Source organism: Pseudomassariella vexata (assembly GCF_002105095.1).
Source record: "Pseudomassariella vexata strain CBS 129021 chromosome Unknown BCR38scaffold_18, whole genome shotgun sequence".
NCBI lineage: Eukaryota > Fungi > Ascomycota > Sordariomycetes > Amphisphaeriales > Pseudomassariaceae > Pseudomassariella > Pseudomassariella vexata.
In genome coordinates, this window is record NW_024467973.1 from 145,990 (window position 1) to 163,292 (window position 17,303).

The 17,303-nt window shown below is 52.2% G+C and overlaps 6 protein-coding genes across 6 annotated transcripts; 2 read left to right on the forward strand and 4 right to left on the reverse strand.

The window, feature by feature from the left end:
* Positions 1 to 45: 45 nt before the first annotated feature.
* On the reverse strand, positions 46 to 698 carry BCR38DRAFT_353871 (uncharacterized protein; the record flags this gene model as incomplete). Its single annotated transcript, XM_040856823.1, has 2 exons — positions 46 to 474; positions 528 to 698. The coding sequence occupies 2 exons, from the start codon at positions 696 to 698 to the stop codon at positions 46 to 48; spliced, it is 600 nt and encodes a 199-aa protein (XP_040710889.1).
* A 1,582-nt stretch (positions 699 to 2,280) lies between these two features.
* Positions 2,281 to 4,122, reverse strand: BCR38DRAFT_353892 (uncharacterized protein; the record flags this gene model as incomplete). Its single annotated transcript, XM_040856825.1, has 4 exons — positions 2,281 to 3,718; positions 3,786 to 3,865; positions 3,923 to 3,954; positions 4,041 to 4,122. The coding sequence occupies 4 exons, from the start codon at positions 4,120 to 4,122 to the stop codon at positions 2,281 to 2,283; spliced, it is 1,632 nt and encodes a 543-aa protein (XP_040710890.1).
* Positions 4,123 to 6,041: 1,919 nt separating this feature from the next.
* On the forward strand, positions 6,042 to 6,950 carry BCR38DRAFT_489764 (cyclophilin-like domain-containing protein; the record flags this gene model as incomplete). Its single annotated transcript, XM_040864435.1, has 5 exons — positions 6,042 to 6,061; positions 6,133 to 6,200; positions 6,354 to 6,529; positions 6,596 to 6,702; positions 6,761 to 6,950. The coding sequence occupies 5 exons, from the start codon at positions 6,042 to 6,044 to the stop codon at positions 6,948 to 6,950; spliced, it is 561 nt and encodes a 186-aa protein (XP_040710891.1).
* A 710-nt stretch (positions 6,951 to 7,660) lies between these two features.
* Positions 7,661 to 9,388, reverse strand: BCR38DRAFT_448603 (RNA polymerase Rpc34). Its single transcript, XM_040861233.1, has one exon. It carries the CDS (start codon positions 9,153 to 9,155, stop codon positions 7,992 to 7,994), a length of 1,164 nt encoding a protein of 387 aa, XP_040710892.1. The 5' UTR covers positions 9,156 to 9,388; the 3' UTR covers positions 7,661 to 7,991.
* Positions 9,389 to 9,520: 132 nt separating this feature from the next.
* On the forward strand, positions 9,521 to 12,005 carry BCR38DRAFT_448605 (uncharacterized protein). Its single transcript, XM_040861234.1, has 3 exons — positions 9,521 to 9,834; positions 9,910 to 11,461; positions 11,523 to 12,005. The coding sequence occupies exons 1-3, from the start codon at positions 9,764 to 9,766 to the stop codon at positions 11,673 to 11,675; spliced, it is 1,776 nt and encodes a 591-aa protein (XP_040710893.1). The 5' UTR covers positions 9,521 to 9,763; the 3' UTR covers positions 11,676 to 12,005.
* Positions 12,006 to 13,164: 1,159 nt separating this feature from the next.
* BCR38DRAFT_448607 (uncharacterized protein) lies at positions 13,165 to 15,952 on the reverse strand. Its single transcript, XM_040861235.1, has one exon. It carries the CDS (start codon positions 15,479 to 15,481, stop codon positions 13,346 to 13,348), a length of 2,136 nt encoding a protein of 711 aa, XP_040710894.1. The 5' UTR covers positions 15,482 to 15,952; the 3' UTR covers positions 13,165 to 13,345.
* Positions 15,953 to 17,303: the final 1,351 nt, after the last annotated feature.

The window sequence follows — 17,303 nt, forward strand, 5'->3', positions numbered from 1 at the left end:
TCCTCTTGCTCCAGCTCCCAATTCCCCCCGAGCACCCGCGCACCTTCAGCCCTCGATGTCCTTGTCAAGGGCGGCGGCGCCCTTGACGCGGCGCCAGAGGCCGACGCAGATAACGGCCGAGAAGGCAAAAAGCACACACAGAGCGATGCTGAGGCCCCAGACGGCCTTGATCTCGTAGCAGTGGGGCCGGTCGACGGCCACGTAGGCGAAGTAGTTGACGGCTTTGGTGATGACGTTGCGGTAGGTGATGCCCTGGCTGCTGGCGACGAAGGTCGCGCCCGAGGAGAGCGGGTTGGAAGTGACCTTGGCCAGGACCTCGCATTTGAGCATCGACAGGGGCTTGCCGATGGTAGCAGCTACTACGATGGTGGCGACCATGAGGGCGAAGTCCATGACTGCTGTGATAAGGAGGGGAAGCATGCCATCATAGTAGAGAATGTAGGTGACGGCGATGTAAAGGGTGGCCGTGCTTGCCTAAATCCCTGTCAGTAATAGTCTTCGCAGTTAGCAAGATGATGACTGCGTACCACTGTCAAGGTGCCGATGAGCACATCGGGTGCCTCGCGCTGTGCAGTGACAATCTCATTGATGAAGTTGGCAGTGAGTCCGATGATGGTGACGAGTGAAACAAACTGCATCAAACGCAGGGCAGTGAAGGTGACGCCCAGGGCACCGAGCTGGGGGGCCTGGAAACGCATTCTAAGGGGAATTGGCTTCTTGAATTCGGTGACGAGCGAAAGTCTTGGGCGTCGGTTGAAGCTGAGAACGGTCCGCAGAGGCAGATGTTGCCGCGGGTACGAGATATGTGCGGCGGGGAGTAGTGGAGAAGAAATGATGGAGGTTGAGCGGTCGAATACTTTCAAGTATTGACCGTGGAACTCGAGGCGTAGTTGAAGAGAACGAATAGCTCAAAGTCTCAGGAGCAGGAGAGAAGAGAATGTGGTATGTATCTGAACTTGATGAAAAAGGAGCAAAGTCCGGGTAGAAAAGAGCAGGTCGACTGCGGTGGCACGAAGTAGATATCGTAAAGTGGTTGGTGGATCGTTTTCAAGGAGACCGTGGATAGGAAATTCGTTTTAGAGGCCAAGGGTTGACGTTGAAAAATCAAGAGACCATCTATGATTGGAAACCTCCCCAGAAAGAGACAGAGAAAACTCGAGATAGGAAAAATGAAAAAGAGAAAAGGACTCAAAGAAAAGTCGTAATAGTGCTTGTGAATTGCTCGATGAGGAATGAAAACTTCACCTTCATCTTGGGGGGGATCTTCCTTCACCTTATGTACTCAATCGAGTCCCTCCAGATCAGTCATGGCCAGATCCAGGTACTCCCCATCGCATGTTCGTCTCTAGGCCAGCCAGCTTGGCCGCGGCAAAACGGTCGCCAATGTTGACATCGGAAGCCATGATCTGGCCTGCCTAGTGCTATGTCACTTCCCGCGCTGCTATTTTGGCAAGGCGAGGTCGGCAACTTGAAGCAGATGGCGTATTCACCACGCGCGGGCCTAGCCAATGGGAACACTCAGCCCGCACCGCGCTTACTGAGTGACCAGCCCCCTCGCCCAACCAAAAGCCTGCTCATATACCAGCTGGGTTGCGGAGTGTTGATGCTGGTGGATCCCAATGGACCGGCTAGTCGCCTGGTCATCGTTTGAACGAACGCGGTGGGCCTCGTCATCCGAGAGTTATGGTTGGCTATTGACCTTGTCGCTCGACCGCAGGCGAAATGAGGAAGAGGTGGGTCGCCGGGTCCTAAGCGCGGTCCGCGGCTAGCTTAGATTCAAGCAACCAAGCAAAGGCGTCAGGCTCACCCGTCGTCTCATGTTTTCTGCAGAAATTGGGACGGGGCAGGCAGAGCTGGTTCCGCGGGTCATCAAAGGCGGCTCTTTGCCTAGCCAAGGCCTTGTGAGCCAATCGAGTTCTGGTGAATACGGGGACTGGCTGGCCGGCCTCGATGAAATGGTAAAGTCTAGGCCGGTATGAAACGGCGACTAGGCGAGGAGCTGCCTAAGATGGATGGCAATAAATGAGAAAAAAGTCTCGGTGTTTGAGATAACAAATTCAATGGTGAGTCTTCGTGATGCACTTCATATTTAAATAGCCACATTCATAATAAAGCAACTTGGCCTCCCTTCCTCGTCTTGCACAAGCCCGTAACGTCCACGTTTCGGTGTCTGTCTCTGGCGCGTCCCCGTTGTCTGCTGTGACCGTCCACGTATGATCTCGTCCATGCATCATGCATTATGGTTTTAGTGTGCATGAGCTTCCTAGGCATCCTGTTCCTTCAACCCAACAAGTCATCTAACCCACTGCTCCTTGTTGTGGTGGTGTTCGTAGGTCCTCCAGTCGGCTTCGATGCAGCATTGGCCGATGTGCCCCACAGAGATGCGCTTGTCTTCTCCTTCGCAAGCTCACCCATCTTGGGTCCCGTAGCCGACGTGCTTGTCTTCTTGACGCCAGCACCAGCCGCACCCCAAAGGTTGGCGAACGGATCGCCGGCTACCGCAGGTTTTGCACTCGGCGTGGCAGCAGGTTTGTTAAGAGCAGACATGCCGGTACGATGAGTGGTGGAAGGCATCCCTGACATGGAGCCGCCCGTCTGCTGTGGCACCTGGGCAGTCTGAACAGACGTGAAGTAGTTGGGCGTGGCGGCTTGATATGCTGTAGTTCTAGGCGGCTGGGCAGCTGGAATGCTGCTGATAGGGGCGCTGAAGGCCGAGTAGTTGGCGGTAGGGGTCGCGGTAGAGGTCTGGGGCGGAGAAATGGCGGACATCATGTTGCTGATATTGGCGTTCTGGGGCCCCGAGACGGGCTGCGGGGCGGCGAACTGGGCCGTCGACTGAGCGCTCGAAGTAACCATGGGCGGGGCAATAGAGAACGCGTTCGACGGAGCAGAAGTCTGAGTCGCTGGAGCGGCAGATTGGAAATCGTCGAAGTCATCATCATCGTTGGCAAGTGATGCTAGTGAGGCAGAGCCGTTTGAGGGCGCTGCGTTCGGGACGACTACTGGGGCAGAAGGCATAGGCTCGGGATCATCAAAGGAGAACAAGTCGACCTCGGGTTCTTTCGCCTTCTTTGGTGGTGGGGCGGCAGCAGCCGTCTTCTTGGTCCCAGTTCCAGCTTTCGGCCACTTGGTAGTCGCGTTGGCGACTGCCGCCAATCCCGTACCACGGCCGCTTCCTTCGCCCTCGTCGGCTTCGTCATACGCCTCGAATCTGTCATTGCGGCTCGTGTCACGAAAGTCATTGGATTCTGCTCCGCCGAAACCACCGCCATCTCCATACACACCTCCAGAATAACCACCATAACCCGATGATGAGCCGCCTCCGTGGCCGCCAGAGTCGCTGCCAAAGCCACCGTACCGACTACTGCTCGAGAATCCGCCAGTGCCACCCTCGACTCCGGTATACTTGGCCTTGTTAGCCCTTGCCTTCTTGCGCTCGGTTCGAATACGGTCCACGTCGCCTAACATATCAGCCAGTTCCTTGGCCCGGTTTCGGACGTTGACGCCTTGATCTTTGCCGTTCGGGTCGATGTAATGGAATTGTCGAAGCATCTTTAGTAGCGTAATGTGGCCGCGGGCGTCGTCGATGACTCTCTCGGAGCCATGCTTGATAAGGAACTCGAGCAGTTGCAGTGCCTTGTAGATTTGTCGCCATTCTTCGGCGGCTTTCTCTGTGAATCGGCGGTAGATCATGGGCATGATCTCATTAAGTGTTTGGCTAAGAACCCGTCAGTCGACCACTATTCCCAGCTGCCATTGCATCCACAGCTAGCTATTTGACGTACTAGTGGAAGGTGCCATTGGCAATCTCCTGCATCAGTGTCGATGATGCTCCCCATGGTTCATTGTTGGTGGCCTCGCGCACCTGCAAGGCTTTGGTCAATCATTGTTCAGTATCTACAATGGGTTTCGTTGGTGTTACCTTGGCCTCCATTTCCGTGTAGTTCATGACGGCTGTAGGAAAAACCCATGGTCAGTATACCAGCCGATGCATTGAGGTCCAGCACCTTTGGATGTGCCCTGAGGGCGGTCGGGCTCACCATTTTGGACTTTCCGCACTCCTGCCTTGACATCATACAATGTCAGGTTGGAGACGGTATCTTTCAGACTGTTGAAATCCATTTTGCCAGTCGAGGAGCCGGCCGGTCCTTGCTGTCGGCAGAGAAATTCGATTGATCACTGCTATGGAATTGGTCAAGTACGCGTTTAGGACTCTTGCTGCGAGGGTCCACGATGCGATCAGGACAGCTCAATGGTACCTGGTCGATGACAGGCTGAACTGGGGAAAGCTTAAAGACCAAATCACGTGACAAAAACCTTTGTCTCGAATCTGTCCTGACGTGGTATGTAGGGCCACCGAGATGGACACGAGTAATGATGTAGCCGAGTTTGCTCAAGTCAATGAATGGAACTCTTGGCGGCAGTACGATTAGAAGTTTTCAAATTAACCTTTCCTGGAAATAGTTCACCGGCACCCATTGAGTTGCCAAGCAGTATCATACTCGGCACTCATGGTGCACGGTCTCTTGGAGGAACCTACCCTGAAGATCGGATGGGGGCGGGCCGAAATTTGCCCATGTGGCCAGTGAGTCCAGTAGGTAATAGGAATCTATAAAATTTGTGAGGCTTTTGAGATGTTCAAGACAAAATAAAATAGTTGACGACCTGATTCCCTCACCAAACTGTAACACTTACGTTTGTGTTCTCCCACCAGCTTCCAATTCGACTTGTACATTCACCCCGTAATTCAGCACCAGAACCCACCATACTTCCTCAGCCTAAACCAAGCTCAAGCCTTGTACGTCCAGCTTTCTCTCTATTTGTCTCGTCTCCTTCCATTGCTCTTGAGTGCCATCTTGGAGTGTGAGCATTGCCACGCTTGCTTGGAAATTATATCCGTGGTGAGGGCCGTATGGTCAGAAGCAGCATATCATTGCCTTCACTCTAGCTTGCCAACCCCAAAGGTACTGGCATCTGGACCATGTGTGTTTCGGACATTGGCACTCCCTACTGGCCACTTGGGTTCTCGACTTTGAGCTCGTCAATGGCGACAGGAGGCTGCAGAGAGTCTACTAGGATGGAAATTTTCTAGCACCCCTTTCCTTTCACCAACCCGAAGCGTGCCGAAGAATCAGGGAACGCAGAGTGGGGACGGCGGCCACATCGAATGTTCCGAGACCCCATGTCCTGATGGCTTGCTATGCAACTCGGTGGCTGGGTGGTTGCTGTCTTGCTGCAGTGAGCTTGTAGCTTCTCCAATTGGCACCCGCAGAACTGGCGTTGCAGGGCGAGCTCATGTACATGCTTCATGTGCTGCATCGATCACACAATTCCTACGAGCTGCACGGCAACACTCCCAAGTTTATGTATTACAGCCACACACGGGATGGCAGGAGTCAGACCGATGGGCAGCTTGGAAATCCAAACTGCCCCTCTTTTGAGACCAGCTTTGGAGCTCCAAGTTCATTCAGCTCGCACAGCTCTCGGAACATGACGATGAAGGGACGTTACTCGTCCTAGCAATCCAGTTCTGCAGCTAATTTCGAAACTACATTACATGGATAGACCGAAAGGCTACGAAACTGGCACTGCAAGCTCAACAGACAATCAATCATAAGCAGAATTGCGCAGATTGGCAGAGCACAGCTATCTGCACCCTGCCCTGCCACCATACCACCATGCCATGCGCAAGATGACGGGACGAACAGGGAAGTGGCCATGAAGACCCTTCGCTGCTGGCTGGCGGGGCTACGACCTGATTGCCCCTCTTTTTGCAGTTGGATTTGGATTGCTTGATTGGCTGAAAATGAAACTGACAGTACGGCGCTAGGTTTTTCCCACTCGCAATGGCTCCAGCTGCCCGAGCCTTCCTTCAACCCCTCCGCCTACCCCGCCAAAGCATCATTTCTTCCCACTTCCTCTGCTCAGGAGTTTCGCAACCTACTTCTTCTTCCATTCGACCATCGATTTCTGCCAGAGCAGCCTCCCCATTCACTTCATCAACTTCCCGCGTCAGATTCTTCTCCGCAACATCCCTCAATATGGCCAACCGATCCAAGGTGTAAGTACACCATCCAATGGCAACAGCCTCTCTCGGCTACGAAGCTATGTTTACTGACAGCCACGTCACAGCTTCTTCGACGTCGAGTGGGAGGGTCCCGTCGTTGACGCCAACGGCAAGGTCACCGGCCAGGTCAAGCGTGAGCTTTCCCAATTCTCCTTTACTTGATGTTTACTTGACCCGCGTCGTGTTGACCACCATAATAACCTCATTGCCCCGCACTGCAAATTTCAACACGAAGCCTTTCCGAGTTAGACAAAGCAGAATCAATGCTAACTTGGCTTCCTTGTAGCCCAGACCGGTCGCATCAACTTCACCCTCTTCGACGATGTCGTCCCCAAGACAGCTGAGAATTTCCGCGCTCTCTGCACCGGTGAGAAGCCCAACGTTGGCGGCTACAAGGGTTCTTCCTTCCACCGCATCATCCCTGAGTTCATGCTCCAGGGTGGTGACTTCACCCGCGGCAACGTACGTACATACCAAGGAGATGAAGGTCGAATTGAATTCAAAGACATCATTGCTGACCACTAGTAGGGCACCGGTGGCAAGTCCATTTACGGTGACAAGTTCGCGGACGAGAACTTCACCCTGAAGCACGACCGCCCTGGCTTGCTCTCCATGGCCAACGCAGGTCCTAACACGTACGTGATCGGTCTAGTTCTCCCACTCAATTGGACATTGCTAATATGCTGTTTTCAGGAACGGCTCCCAGTTCTTCGTCACCACCGTCGTCACCAGCTGGCTCGACAAGCGCCATGTGGTCTTCGGTGAGGTTAACCCCACCGATGGCTCCATGAACATTGTCAAGGCTCTTGAGGCCACTGGCTCCCAGAGCGGTGCCGTCAAGTACGGCAAGCGCCCCACCATCGTCAACTGCGGACAGTTGTAAGAACCGTTTGGTGCTTGCATCTTCTTCCATGTGTAACGACTCACGTTGATCTGGTTTCAGCCATTTTGCGCAATTCGACAAGGATACAAATACCCGGAGACGAGAATGGGGTCTGGTTGCCTATATAATTGGCACCCGACGCTCAAAAGTGGACGGGTAAAACTTGACGGATTTCCATAGCCTACGTAGCTACTAAATATGACAAGTTCAGACATGCGATTCTTTGCCTTAATCTCATGAAACCTGTTGTGTGCTATTCTTCACTACAACCCAGTAACTTGCAAACAGCTACCAGCCATTTCCACAGTAGGTGATCAACATGCATAAGTTCCCATCGTTGCGATCTATAATGGAGGAAAATACACGTACTAGCTCACGCATAGATAGGTAGCTTGACCATGACAGGATTCACCATCTAGCGGATCAATAGTTCTAGGAACATTTCAACAACAAAGTGACAACATTGAGCGTGATCTAGGACCTTGACATATCGGGTATCTTCGTCACTGGCGAGTGTTGGATTGCTTTAATAGCCGTTGGTACAGTCATGCTCGGGCCAACCTACATCTTAACTATGAAGGACCTCAGGATTGTCTTGTTTACAGCCGACATGTAACACCAACAGCCAAACGAGGTAAGTTGGTAGCCCACACTGTTCCTCAGAACATACCACTTTGATCTGATAGGTGGTACGCTATTCTTATGTTTTTCTTCATTTAATCAAATATTATAAGGTGTATAGGGTCAACTTAAGCCAATATTGGAAAATATAAGTATTTTACATGCATACCTATGCTAGACGATACCCACGACATATTGAGAAAGTCGGTGATAGGGTATTTCGTAGGCGGTACGTACAAGCAAGTCAACGCCTTTTCCGTGCAAATGCAACAATTCTGGAGGCCGCTCCAAAACTTAACCGGTGCCCCTTGGTCCAAACGCCAAAGCCATGCAATTAAAGACGTAAGATCGCTCGTCAGCTTCTGTTCTTCCGCTCTTTCAGCCCGATGAAATAATTGGCGCATCGCAAAGCCAACGGCACTATATAAGCCAGCGGTCAAAGTACTCACATCCGCCAGCCCAGACTGGACCGCCTTCTTCGCATAGGTCGAAGACCGGACATCGCCCGCATGGTGCTGTGGTGAGTCCGTTGTGCCGCGGCTCGTCCGTGTCCACTGTATCCAACGAGACGTTGAAAGTTGGATCTTGCTTGCTTATTCTGGAGGCGCGGTAACCCTCCCGCTTGCCAACCTTAACGTATTCGATACGGCCATCGTAAACAAGAACGTCGAGAAGTTGCTTGATGTCGCTTTCCTTAAGCTTCGTACCCTTCGTAACGTTGCTTCTGGCAATCTGGGCCGTGAGCTCGGGAACAGTGATGTAGCCCTTGTAACCTGCGGGCATGGGAAGAAGGACGGGTCCGGACTTAGCCTTGCGAGCTTTGGACGGCGAGACAGGGACTTCTGGGGCGCCATCAACCTCCATGTCGTCAGCTGTCCGCTTCTTTCCGCGCGCGGCAAGGGCGGCATCGCTGGTACTCCCCTTGATGACCTTCTTGGGTAGCACGGGACTGATGCTGCCATCCCGGGCCTTGGATCGCGATCCGTCCGAAAAGTAAGCTCCGTGTTTCTTCACTAACGTGTAGACCACTTCCGATATCATGCCAATCAAGGACTCATCGAGGTCTCCATCAGTGAACCAAGCTCCGCCTGTGGCCTTGAGGCTGGGCTTGATGGAGGACTTGATCCACATCTTCCGAGCGGCATTCTCAACGTGGGTAAAGCTACTGATGAGGCGCTTCCCCTCGAGCTCTTTGAGCACCTTCTTGACCAGATTTTCCTCCATGTTGGTGCGCAGCCGCAGCTGCTGGTTCCAGACGCCATCGGCACCGGCATTATCGATGAGCGAGTAAATCATGCGCTGGTTGACACTTAAGGAGCTGTACTTGGCTGCTTCGATCTCGGGACGCAGGCGCCATGCTGGGCCGTTATTTGTATTGACGGGAATGAAGAGATAATCATTGGTCAGCATGGAGATCAACTTCATCAGCGTCTTGAGGTCCTTCGGCGGAACCACGTCGAGCGAGAAGAGGTCATCTTGGCTGAAGAGCCTGTCGTAGGCCTTTTCTCCCTCGCCATCGGGGTCAAGCTTCTGTTCGCAAGCCGAGTAGAGCTGGTCTTTGAGGATGGAGGTCTGATCATCCATCTTGTCTGTGGTGTCGTTGAGGCTCTGGGTGCTGACTCAAGCTACGGCGAATATTCGCGTACAAGAAGACACGGTAGAAGGGAAACTCGAAGGTCGGCAGCAGATAGGAGCGCGCCAGGAGTCCAGCTTGAGTGAATGCCATCCACGGGAGAGGAATTGCACCCCAATAGAAATAGTGGTTTGCTACAAGATATTGTTACTTAGCGACGCGATTTTGATTCGATGTCAGCCCGTTCGTTCACGATTCAAATTTTGGAGATTGCCCCGCCAGGCTAATTATTAGTGCAAGTTTTTTATCAGCTTATCGGGAAGCTTGGCTAAACCCCTCCCAACCCCTCTCAATTGGCAATTGCACTTCAGAGCGGGACAGAATCGGACCTTCAAGCTGAATTCGCCGATCGAAGCACGTCGAAGCTTTCGGGCGGTGCCTGTCCAAAGAATAAACGAAGCCTTGCGCCTGTCAGTTTTACTTGCACTTCATCTTTGATACTCATCCTCCCTTTCATTCTTCTTTGAGACCAGAAGATCTTTTTACTCGCACCACCATATTCTCAATTTCAATCGTGTTTGCCAAAGCATCTTAATACTGCCCACTCACATATTCCAATATGGCATCTGCGGACGAGCTCAAGGCTCTCGGCAACAAGGCCATTGCCGAGAAGAAATTCGACGAGGCAATGTAAGTTGCCCTTACCCTCGGCCAGCATCCCCAAATTCCTAGCTTATAAGACATAGACTAACTGTGACTATTTAGAGACGCATTCACCCAAGCCATCGCAATCGACGGCTCAAACCACGTCTTCTACAGCAACAGATCTGCGGCCTACGCTTCCAAGAGAGACTGGGACAATGCTCTGAAAGACGCAGAGAAGACGACCGAGATCAAGCCCGACTGGCCGAGAGGATGGGGTCGCAAGGGCGCCGCCCTCCACGGCAAGGGAGACCTGCTAGGCGCCAACGATGCGTATGAGGAGGGTCTCAAGCACGACCCGAACAACGCTGGCCTGAAGAGCTCTCTAGCCTCGGTCCAAAAAGCCATGGAGCAGGAATCCGGTGGCATGGGAGCTGACCCCCTGGGTGGGATTGGCAAGATGTTCAGCGACCCGAACCTGCTCCAAAAGCTTATGACGAACCCCAAGACCAGCGGTTACTTCTCCGATCCCTCCTTCATCGCCAAGGTTCAGCAACTCCAGAAGAACCCCTCTAATGCCCAAGATTTGTTCAGTGATCCGCGCATGATTCAGGTTCTGGGTGTTGCCATGGGAGTCGATATGGACATGAGGAGCCCCGCGGATATGCCAGGTGGCGGCGCATCTTCCTCTGGCGCTAAGGAAGCTGAGGAAGACATCGAAATGCCCGACCTGGTCCCCAATGCGCCCACGCCTGCTCCTAAGGCCGCCCCTAAGAAAGATCCCACGCCTGAGCCAGAGTCAGAAAACGAAGAGCAAGTTGCGAAGAAGAAGGCTAAGGAGGATGCCGATAAGGAGAAGGCTTTGGGCACGGAGAGTTACAAGAAGCGCAATTTTGACGAGGCCATCAAGCACTACAGCGCAGCCTGGGATCTCCACAAGGACATCACTTATCTCAACAACCTGGGCGCGGCTCACTTCGAGAAGGGTGACTACCAAGCATGCATCGACACCTGTACCAAGGCCATTGAGGAAGGTCGCATGATCTACGCCGACTTCAAGATGATTGCCAAGTCATACGCGCGTATCGGCAGTGCATACGAAAAGATGGGCAACCTCGACGCCGCGGTCGAGAACTACAAGAAGTCATTGACAGAGCACCGCACACCAGAAGTGAACACGAAGCTGCGCGCCGCCGAGCGCAACAAAATCGAAAGCGCCAGGAAGGCGTACATCGACCCAGTTAAGGCTGAGGAAGCGCGCGAGGAGGGCAACAAGAAGTTCAAGGAGCAGGATTTCCCTGGTGCCGTTGCAGCGTACAGCGAAATGGTGAAGCGCGCACCCGAAGACCCTCGCGGATACAGCAACCGTGCCGCGGCCTTTGTCAAGCTGTTCGAGTTTCCCAGTGCGCTGGAAGACTGTGACATGGCCATTAAGAAAGACTCCAAGTTCATCCGAGCTTACATCCGCAAGGCACAGGTTTACTTCGGCATGCGCGAGTACTCCAAGTGCCTGGACGCATGCAATGAGGCGTCCGTTATCGACGTCGAGCACCACAATGGTCAGAACGCCAGAGAGATCGATCAGCAGCAACAGAAGGCAGTGCAGGCGATGTATTCGGCTAGAGAGAATGAGACGGAGGAGCAGACAAGGGAACGTCTGCAGAAGGACCCCGAGGTAAGTCATTGCTCATCTGAGCGAACTGATCCGATAAATCCAGGACTAACAGCGACAACAGATCATGGCCATCATGCAAGATCCCGTCATGCAATCCATCCTGCAGCAAGCTCAATCCGAGCCTGCCGCTCTTCAGGAGCACATGAAGAACCCTGCCGTGCGATCTAATATCCAAAAGCTGGTCGGTGCTGGTGTCATCCGTATGGGTCGATAGGTGACGGTGCAGAACTATTTCGGATCAAGGCTGGAACGACATCATAGGTCATGACATTGATAATCTCAGTGCTTGAGCATTGCGAGGGAAGGGCCGGGGAGGTAATTCGAGCTGTACTCTAATTTGGACTTGATGAGGCGTTATAAAATCGCATAAGTGGAGTAAATTGATGATTTATGACTTCTCTACCAAGTTTCACAAACTAACCATCCCTACTGGTCATGTAAAGCTTTTGCATGTGCGAAGCGCCTCCAATAAGTTAAATGTATTATATTGGTGTGTGAGGTGCTGCAGATAAACGATGCAAGAATTGTCCCCAGAAATTCCCAATAATACAATTTCCTATAAACTTTCTAGGTCTTGTACGCTTGGAGAACCACGAGGGGGGATTCTCACTTAAGAGGCAGTGCAAGATTATCCCGTAGCACGACTGTGCACATGCCATGATGCCAATCAAAGAGTCTCTCTTAAGCGAAAGTCAAATACAACCAATGCACCAAAGTGAGAAGTCAGGGGCGCTGTGTAAAGACTTACTAGGCCAGTATGCCAATATACTATTTCGATATGCGTAGACCTTCTTACTAAACGTTGATCTCAACTACTGTACTGTTACACTGTCAATACTCCTAGATTTCTATGAAGGCTGTGGGATTGAGCGCCATACGTGTGCCTGAGGTGGTGCCTAAGGCAGTGAAATCGCTTGTGTAGATAAAAAGGTCGGCACCTGCCTACCTACCTTAGATGTAACTTCTTACAGAGGACTCCGAGCAGTCAATACACACATCACACTGCGCATCGAGCATCGTAACCAATACAGGATCTGTACAGAGTCATCATCTGAGGGTTGAATCCCTCAAAGGCCAAAAAAAAGATGTTTTTTTTCTTCCTTTATGATGGTTACTTCTGGTTTGAAGCGGGGTTTTGTAGCCCTACGCTTGGCCGTACCTTCCCATCTAGTCCTTTCCACATAATGACCGCCCTCGGTCATTTTTACTAAGAGCCTTATGGTAAATCTCGTCCTCACGCTTCCGATCTCTTCACCTCTAGATATCTCATCCTGACAGCTTATCTTCCGAGTCCTTCATCCACAACGTACACAGCAGGTGACTCCACCTCCCTGATGCCGAGCTCACAATTGCCACGGCCCTAGACCATCCATAGCCTACGAGAGTCCCCGCCTAGTCTCCAAAGTGCTTCTTCAATGTGACTGTCAATATGAGGTATTTTGGGTGAGGTGGAAGAAGGGCTGAGGTATTTGCCTCTAGGTATTGGCCTGACGTGACGGTGGTATAGAGCGCCGGCTTGAGGGATCTGAGGTCGACAGCAACGACCCTCCGCTGTAGAATCATGCTGTAAATAACGATAGTGAGGTCCTAAATTGATAAAACGAGTGGATTGAATAAGTGACAACGCCTTATAAGGCTAATGATATTTCGCCTCATACTGAGCACCAGATTTATATGAAGGCCAAAAAAGAGATGTTTTTTTCTTCCTTTATGATGGTTACTTCTGGTTTGAAGCGGAGTTTTGTAGCCCTACGCTTGGCCGTACCTTCCCATCTCTCCTATATCGAAGATACTATGATGTGTCTTTTATATGGTAGTGCACCTAACAAATCTGAGATTCCAAACAGCGACCTTAATGTTGTCGTCACATCATCAAGGATATAATCATCGATACAACTTTCTCCGTCTCAAAGGCTGCACGTTCCCAATCGTCCCCAGGCCAACCCTACCTACGTCTGCACCACCACTAACATCCCCCGTCCGAACAACAACTTTCCGCAGTATCCTTGCCCGTTCCTTATAATTCAGCGTGTTGCCCCCACTCAATACAGAAATGGCAGGATTATCGTACGTCTGACCAATAACGGGATCGAAACGATCGGGCGTCGTCGTCAGGATCGCGCAGACTATCCCCAGGACGCCGGAGAAAACCAGCATCATCGATGTGATCATCAGCAGTGCCACCCACACAGGCTGGGCCTGGTACACCTCGGTGTACCTCGTCACCGTCACGTTTGTCGACGCGCCGATAAAGGGCGTCTGGCCCTGCTGCGCCAGCGAGTACAGGTCGTCCGGGTAGTAGTTGTTGTAGTACCCTATCTCGTCGGCGCTAATGTCATACATACGCAGCCCATCCGACGGTGCATGTTCGGTGCCGTATTCGGACAGATCGTCCATGGGCAGGTTGCGGATGAAACTTGACCCAGACATCCAGAGTTGAATGTACGTGTTAAGCAGCATCGAAAGACGTCGAGAAAACACATCATGGGGCACACCGGATAGCTTCACAATCTGCGCTTCGCTGTTCCCCGTGTTGCGCTCCGGAAGAGGTAAGGCCGATGAATCACTGAGGAAGTACTCGGTGATGGAGGACGGGGCGGCAGACCAGTCTTGGGTGTACCGCTGCGTGTCCGTGGTGATGATGTCGAGGATGATGGAGGCCCAATAGTCGAAGGCAGTGTAATTCGGACTCAGATTCTCAAAAGCCAAGGGTCGCACGCCAAGGGCGGCGCAGACGCCCTGGTGGCAGTGGATCTTGGCTTCGACGAACTGACGGGTTGCGGTGCAGTTAGTTTCGTTGTAGCTCCTGTTCTCGAGGAAGATCTGCGTATCGAAATGGGTTTCACTGCCGTCGGACTCGGTGATCTCCTTTTTAAAAGTTCCTTCTAGCCAGGCGAGGTTGATGGACAGCGCTTGCGGGATCTGTGGTCGGGATGAGGATCTGTTGAGGCCGAGAAATCCGGATACACGGGACGCCCAGCGGTCTTCGTAATCGTGATAGGGATCCACGGCGGACAAGTTGGAGTCTGGGAACATGTAGGTCATGTTAAGTCCTCCGAACCAGCCATCTGGATCCGGTTGATTCTCATAAGTCCGCGAAGTCCATAGCTCGTCTTTCGACACATTCTTGGCTTCATTGCAAGCCAGAGAAACATACGACGTCTCCAAGATGAAATCCGCTGTATCCCTACCCGAGAGCCCAACAACCGGCAGCCCGATCAGGGACGAATAGCACTCCACCTCGTGCACCTTCGTCGCATCACGCCCCGAGCCGTCCTCCCCGAAAACAACCTCACTCAAACACTCCAGCCTCGGAATCTTCACATTCCCCCAAATATCCTCGGTTTCCAACTTGGCCTCCAAACTCTGCATCAACGCCCCCACATACCCCGTCCTCAACATGGCATCCATGCCACTCTCCCTCGACCCGCTCAACCTCGACGTCCACATCTGGGTATACAAATGCGCCAACGGCCCCGTGTCCAAGTACCTAACGCCCACCTCCTCCGTCGCCGTCTCATTCGTCCGTCCCAGCACCCTCAACGACGCCTGGCCGCCCAAGGGAGACAAGCACCACAACACCAGCAAACTCAAACTCGTCATCGTGAAACTCCTCACCTCCGCCAAATTGCTGAAAGCCTGCGACAGTGTCCTGACTCCCATAAGCGCCTGCAGCGTGCCCAAATCGACACCCAGTTCGGCGCGGAACCGGCCGATGGACCGGAGGGCTTTTCCCAGCACGGTGGCGAACAGGATGGGGAAGATACTGGGGGCTAGCTTGGAGGATTCCTCGACCAGCCAGCCGAGGTGACTTCCCGTTGGGGAGCCGTGCACCATGCCTGCGGCCACGGCTAGGGTGATGAAGAGGAAGGTGGAGCTTATTCCGATGGCATCGAGGAGGTGGTGCTGCAGGAGGTGGGACCATGTTAGGGAGGAGAGGGGTTGCGCCGGATAGGGCCAGCCTGTGGCGAAGGTCTCATGATTAGGGTCAGGCATCTCTAGGTCGTCGTACCCGTTCATCTGGATTGACGGTCTTGTCGCTTTTCAGTCGGTGAAAACCCGGTGGTTTTTGTATCCAAGACTGGCTGGGCGTCATACTTTTCCTGCTTCATTGCACACAGCGATCGTAATTGTTGTTCCGCGGCCGTGTCTTCATGATTATGCTCTCCGGGTTCCGTATCATTTAGGTCTCTATAGCCGTCAGCTCTCGTCGCCTTGCGAGACAGACTCGCCGACGAGCGCGGATCGCCATCGAAGGACCCCATCTCTCAACTAAATGAAGCCGCCGCAGAGTGTATCGTGAGTTGGAGTCAAGGAATAGAAGCAAGTCAGCGGCAATCATCGATGAGGTTCACGGGGCTGAACGACTTTTCCCCGTCCCCAATGTTCTTGTCCTGCCCCATTAGGAATTCCAAAATTAGGAATTCTAAATTAGCACCAATTGTCATGCGCGTCGCCCTGTTAAATAGGATCCCAGAGGGACGCTCCCATGCCTGCCAAGGCGTGCTAAAGTACAACTTTTGCCAATGGCGTCTTTAGCGGTATCATAGGATGCGGTGCGGCTGAAGAACCCCTGTTGATGACTTGAACAACCGGTCCGAGCACGTCCGCGCCGTCGGTTACACCTGAGGTCGCATATGTTTCTTGTGTTATCCCCAAGAGCCGAAATGTACATATTGTGGAAAATCCCCGAAAGTACGTATACTCTACGTTCGTTTAGTTCTGTCTTGCAGTTAAGATCCCTTTGGGTTCCGCAGGATAAGGCCTAAAGTACGTCCTTTACCACAAATCACAACCCGCAGAAAAATAAGGCGTTGTATGATGGCGGGAATCAGCTGATAGGATTTCCTTTGGATCGATGACCCCAGTCTGGTGAATCATTTGGGTGCGCACACAAACGGACACGCCTGCCCTATAGAGTAATTGCGCCCATTGCTCAGTTGTCGAAATCGAGGGGTGCTTTTGAGAGAATAGGGATCAAGTTGGTCCATGTCTAAAATTTTCTTAATCAATGAAATTTCTGTTCGAATTTATTCCTGGAAAGCAAAGGTGCAATGTTTGTACACTGCCGTGGCACAAAAAATGCGACTATAGTCTTGGTCATCACAATTAACACAGTGTATATCCAAGGCTGCCCGAATCGACATATAGCCCCTTCAAGGCTCTTCTCCCCCCACTCATAGGGCTTCCTCCCAAAGCAATAAAACCGAGAGCTTTTTGTTAGAAAGTAACGAAGAACAGTACATTGAAGATAGGGGAAACTCACCATGGTACATAAGAATGGATAGCGGTGTTTCTGATATCTTCCGATGTTTGTGATATGAACTCATCAATCTCGGTCGCGGTCATCCGGGGACCAAGAGTATCCTATGAGATGCGCCTAGGACGGAAGAGGCGTTCGGTTTCGCTCTCATAGCTCCTTAGGAATAAAGGACAGATAGTCAGCCTGAGATTCTGGTTCAAAAGTGTTCCTGGCTGTACCGACCGATCTGCTTAAATCTGTGATCAAGTGGTCCAGGGCTGACTATCGATATATGCACCGGTTATTAGACAATTTTCCCCATATTCAGCAGGGCAAGGAAAGCAAAGCATAACTGAAACTCACGTGGACCCGGCAAACACTTCTCAACAACATCCACAAACCCCACCAACCACCTCCTACTTCTATAATACCGCGCCTTATCAATATTTTCCCAATGACGCTAAACCCCTCGTGATTTAGCGCATTCCACCTCTGCAACGTTGTTCCCTGAATCGTATCATCAAACGAATTCAACACCGTATCCTGGAACCTCAATTCAAACCCCCTCGACCATATTCTCAAACGCGTGCCTCATCAAAG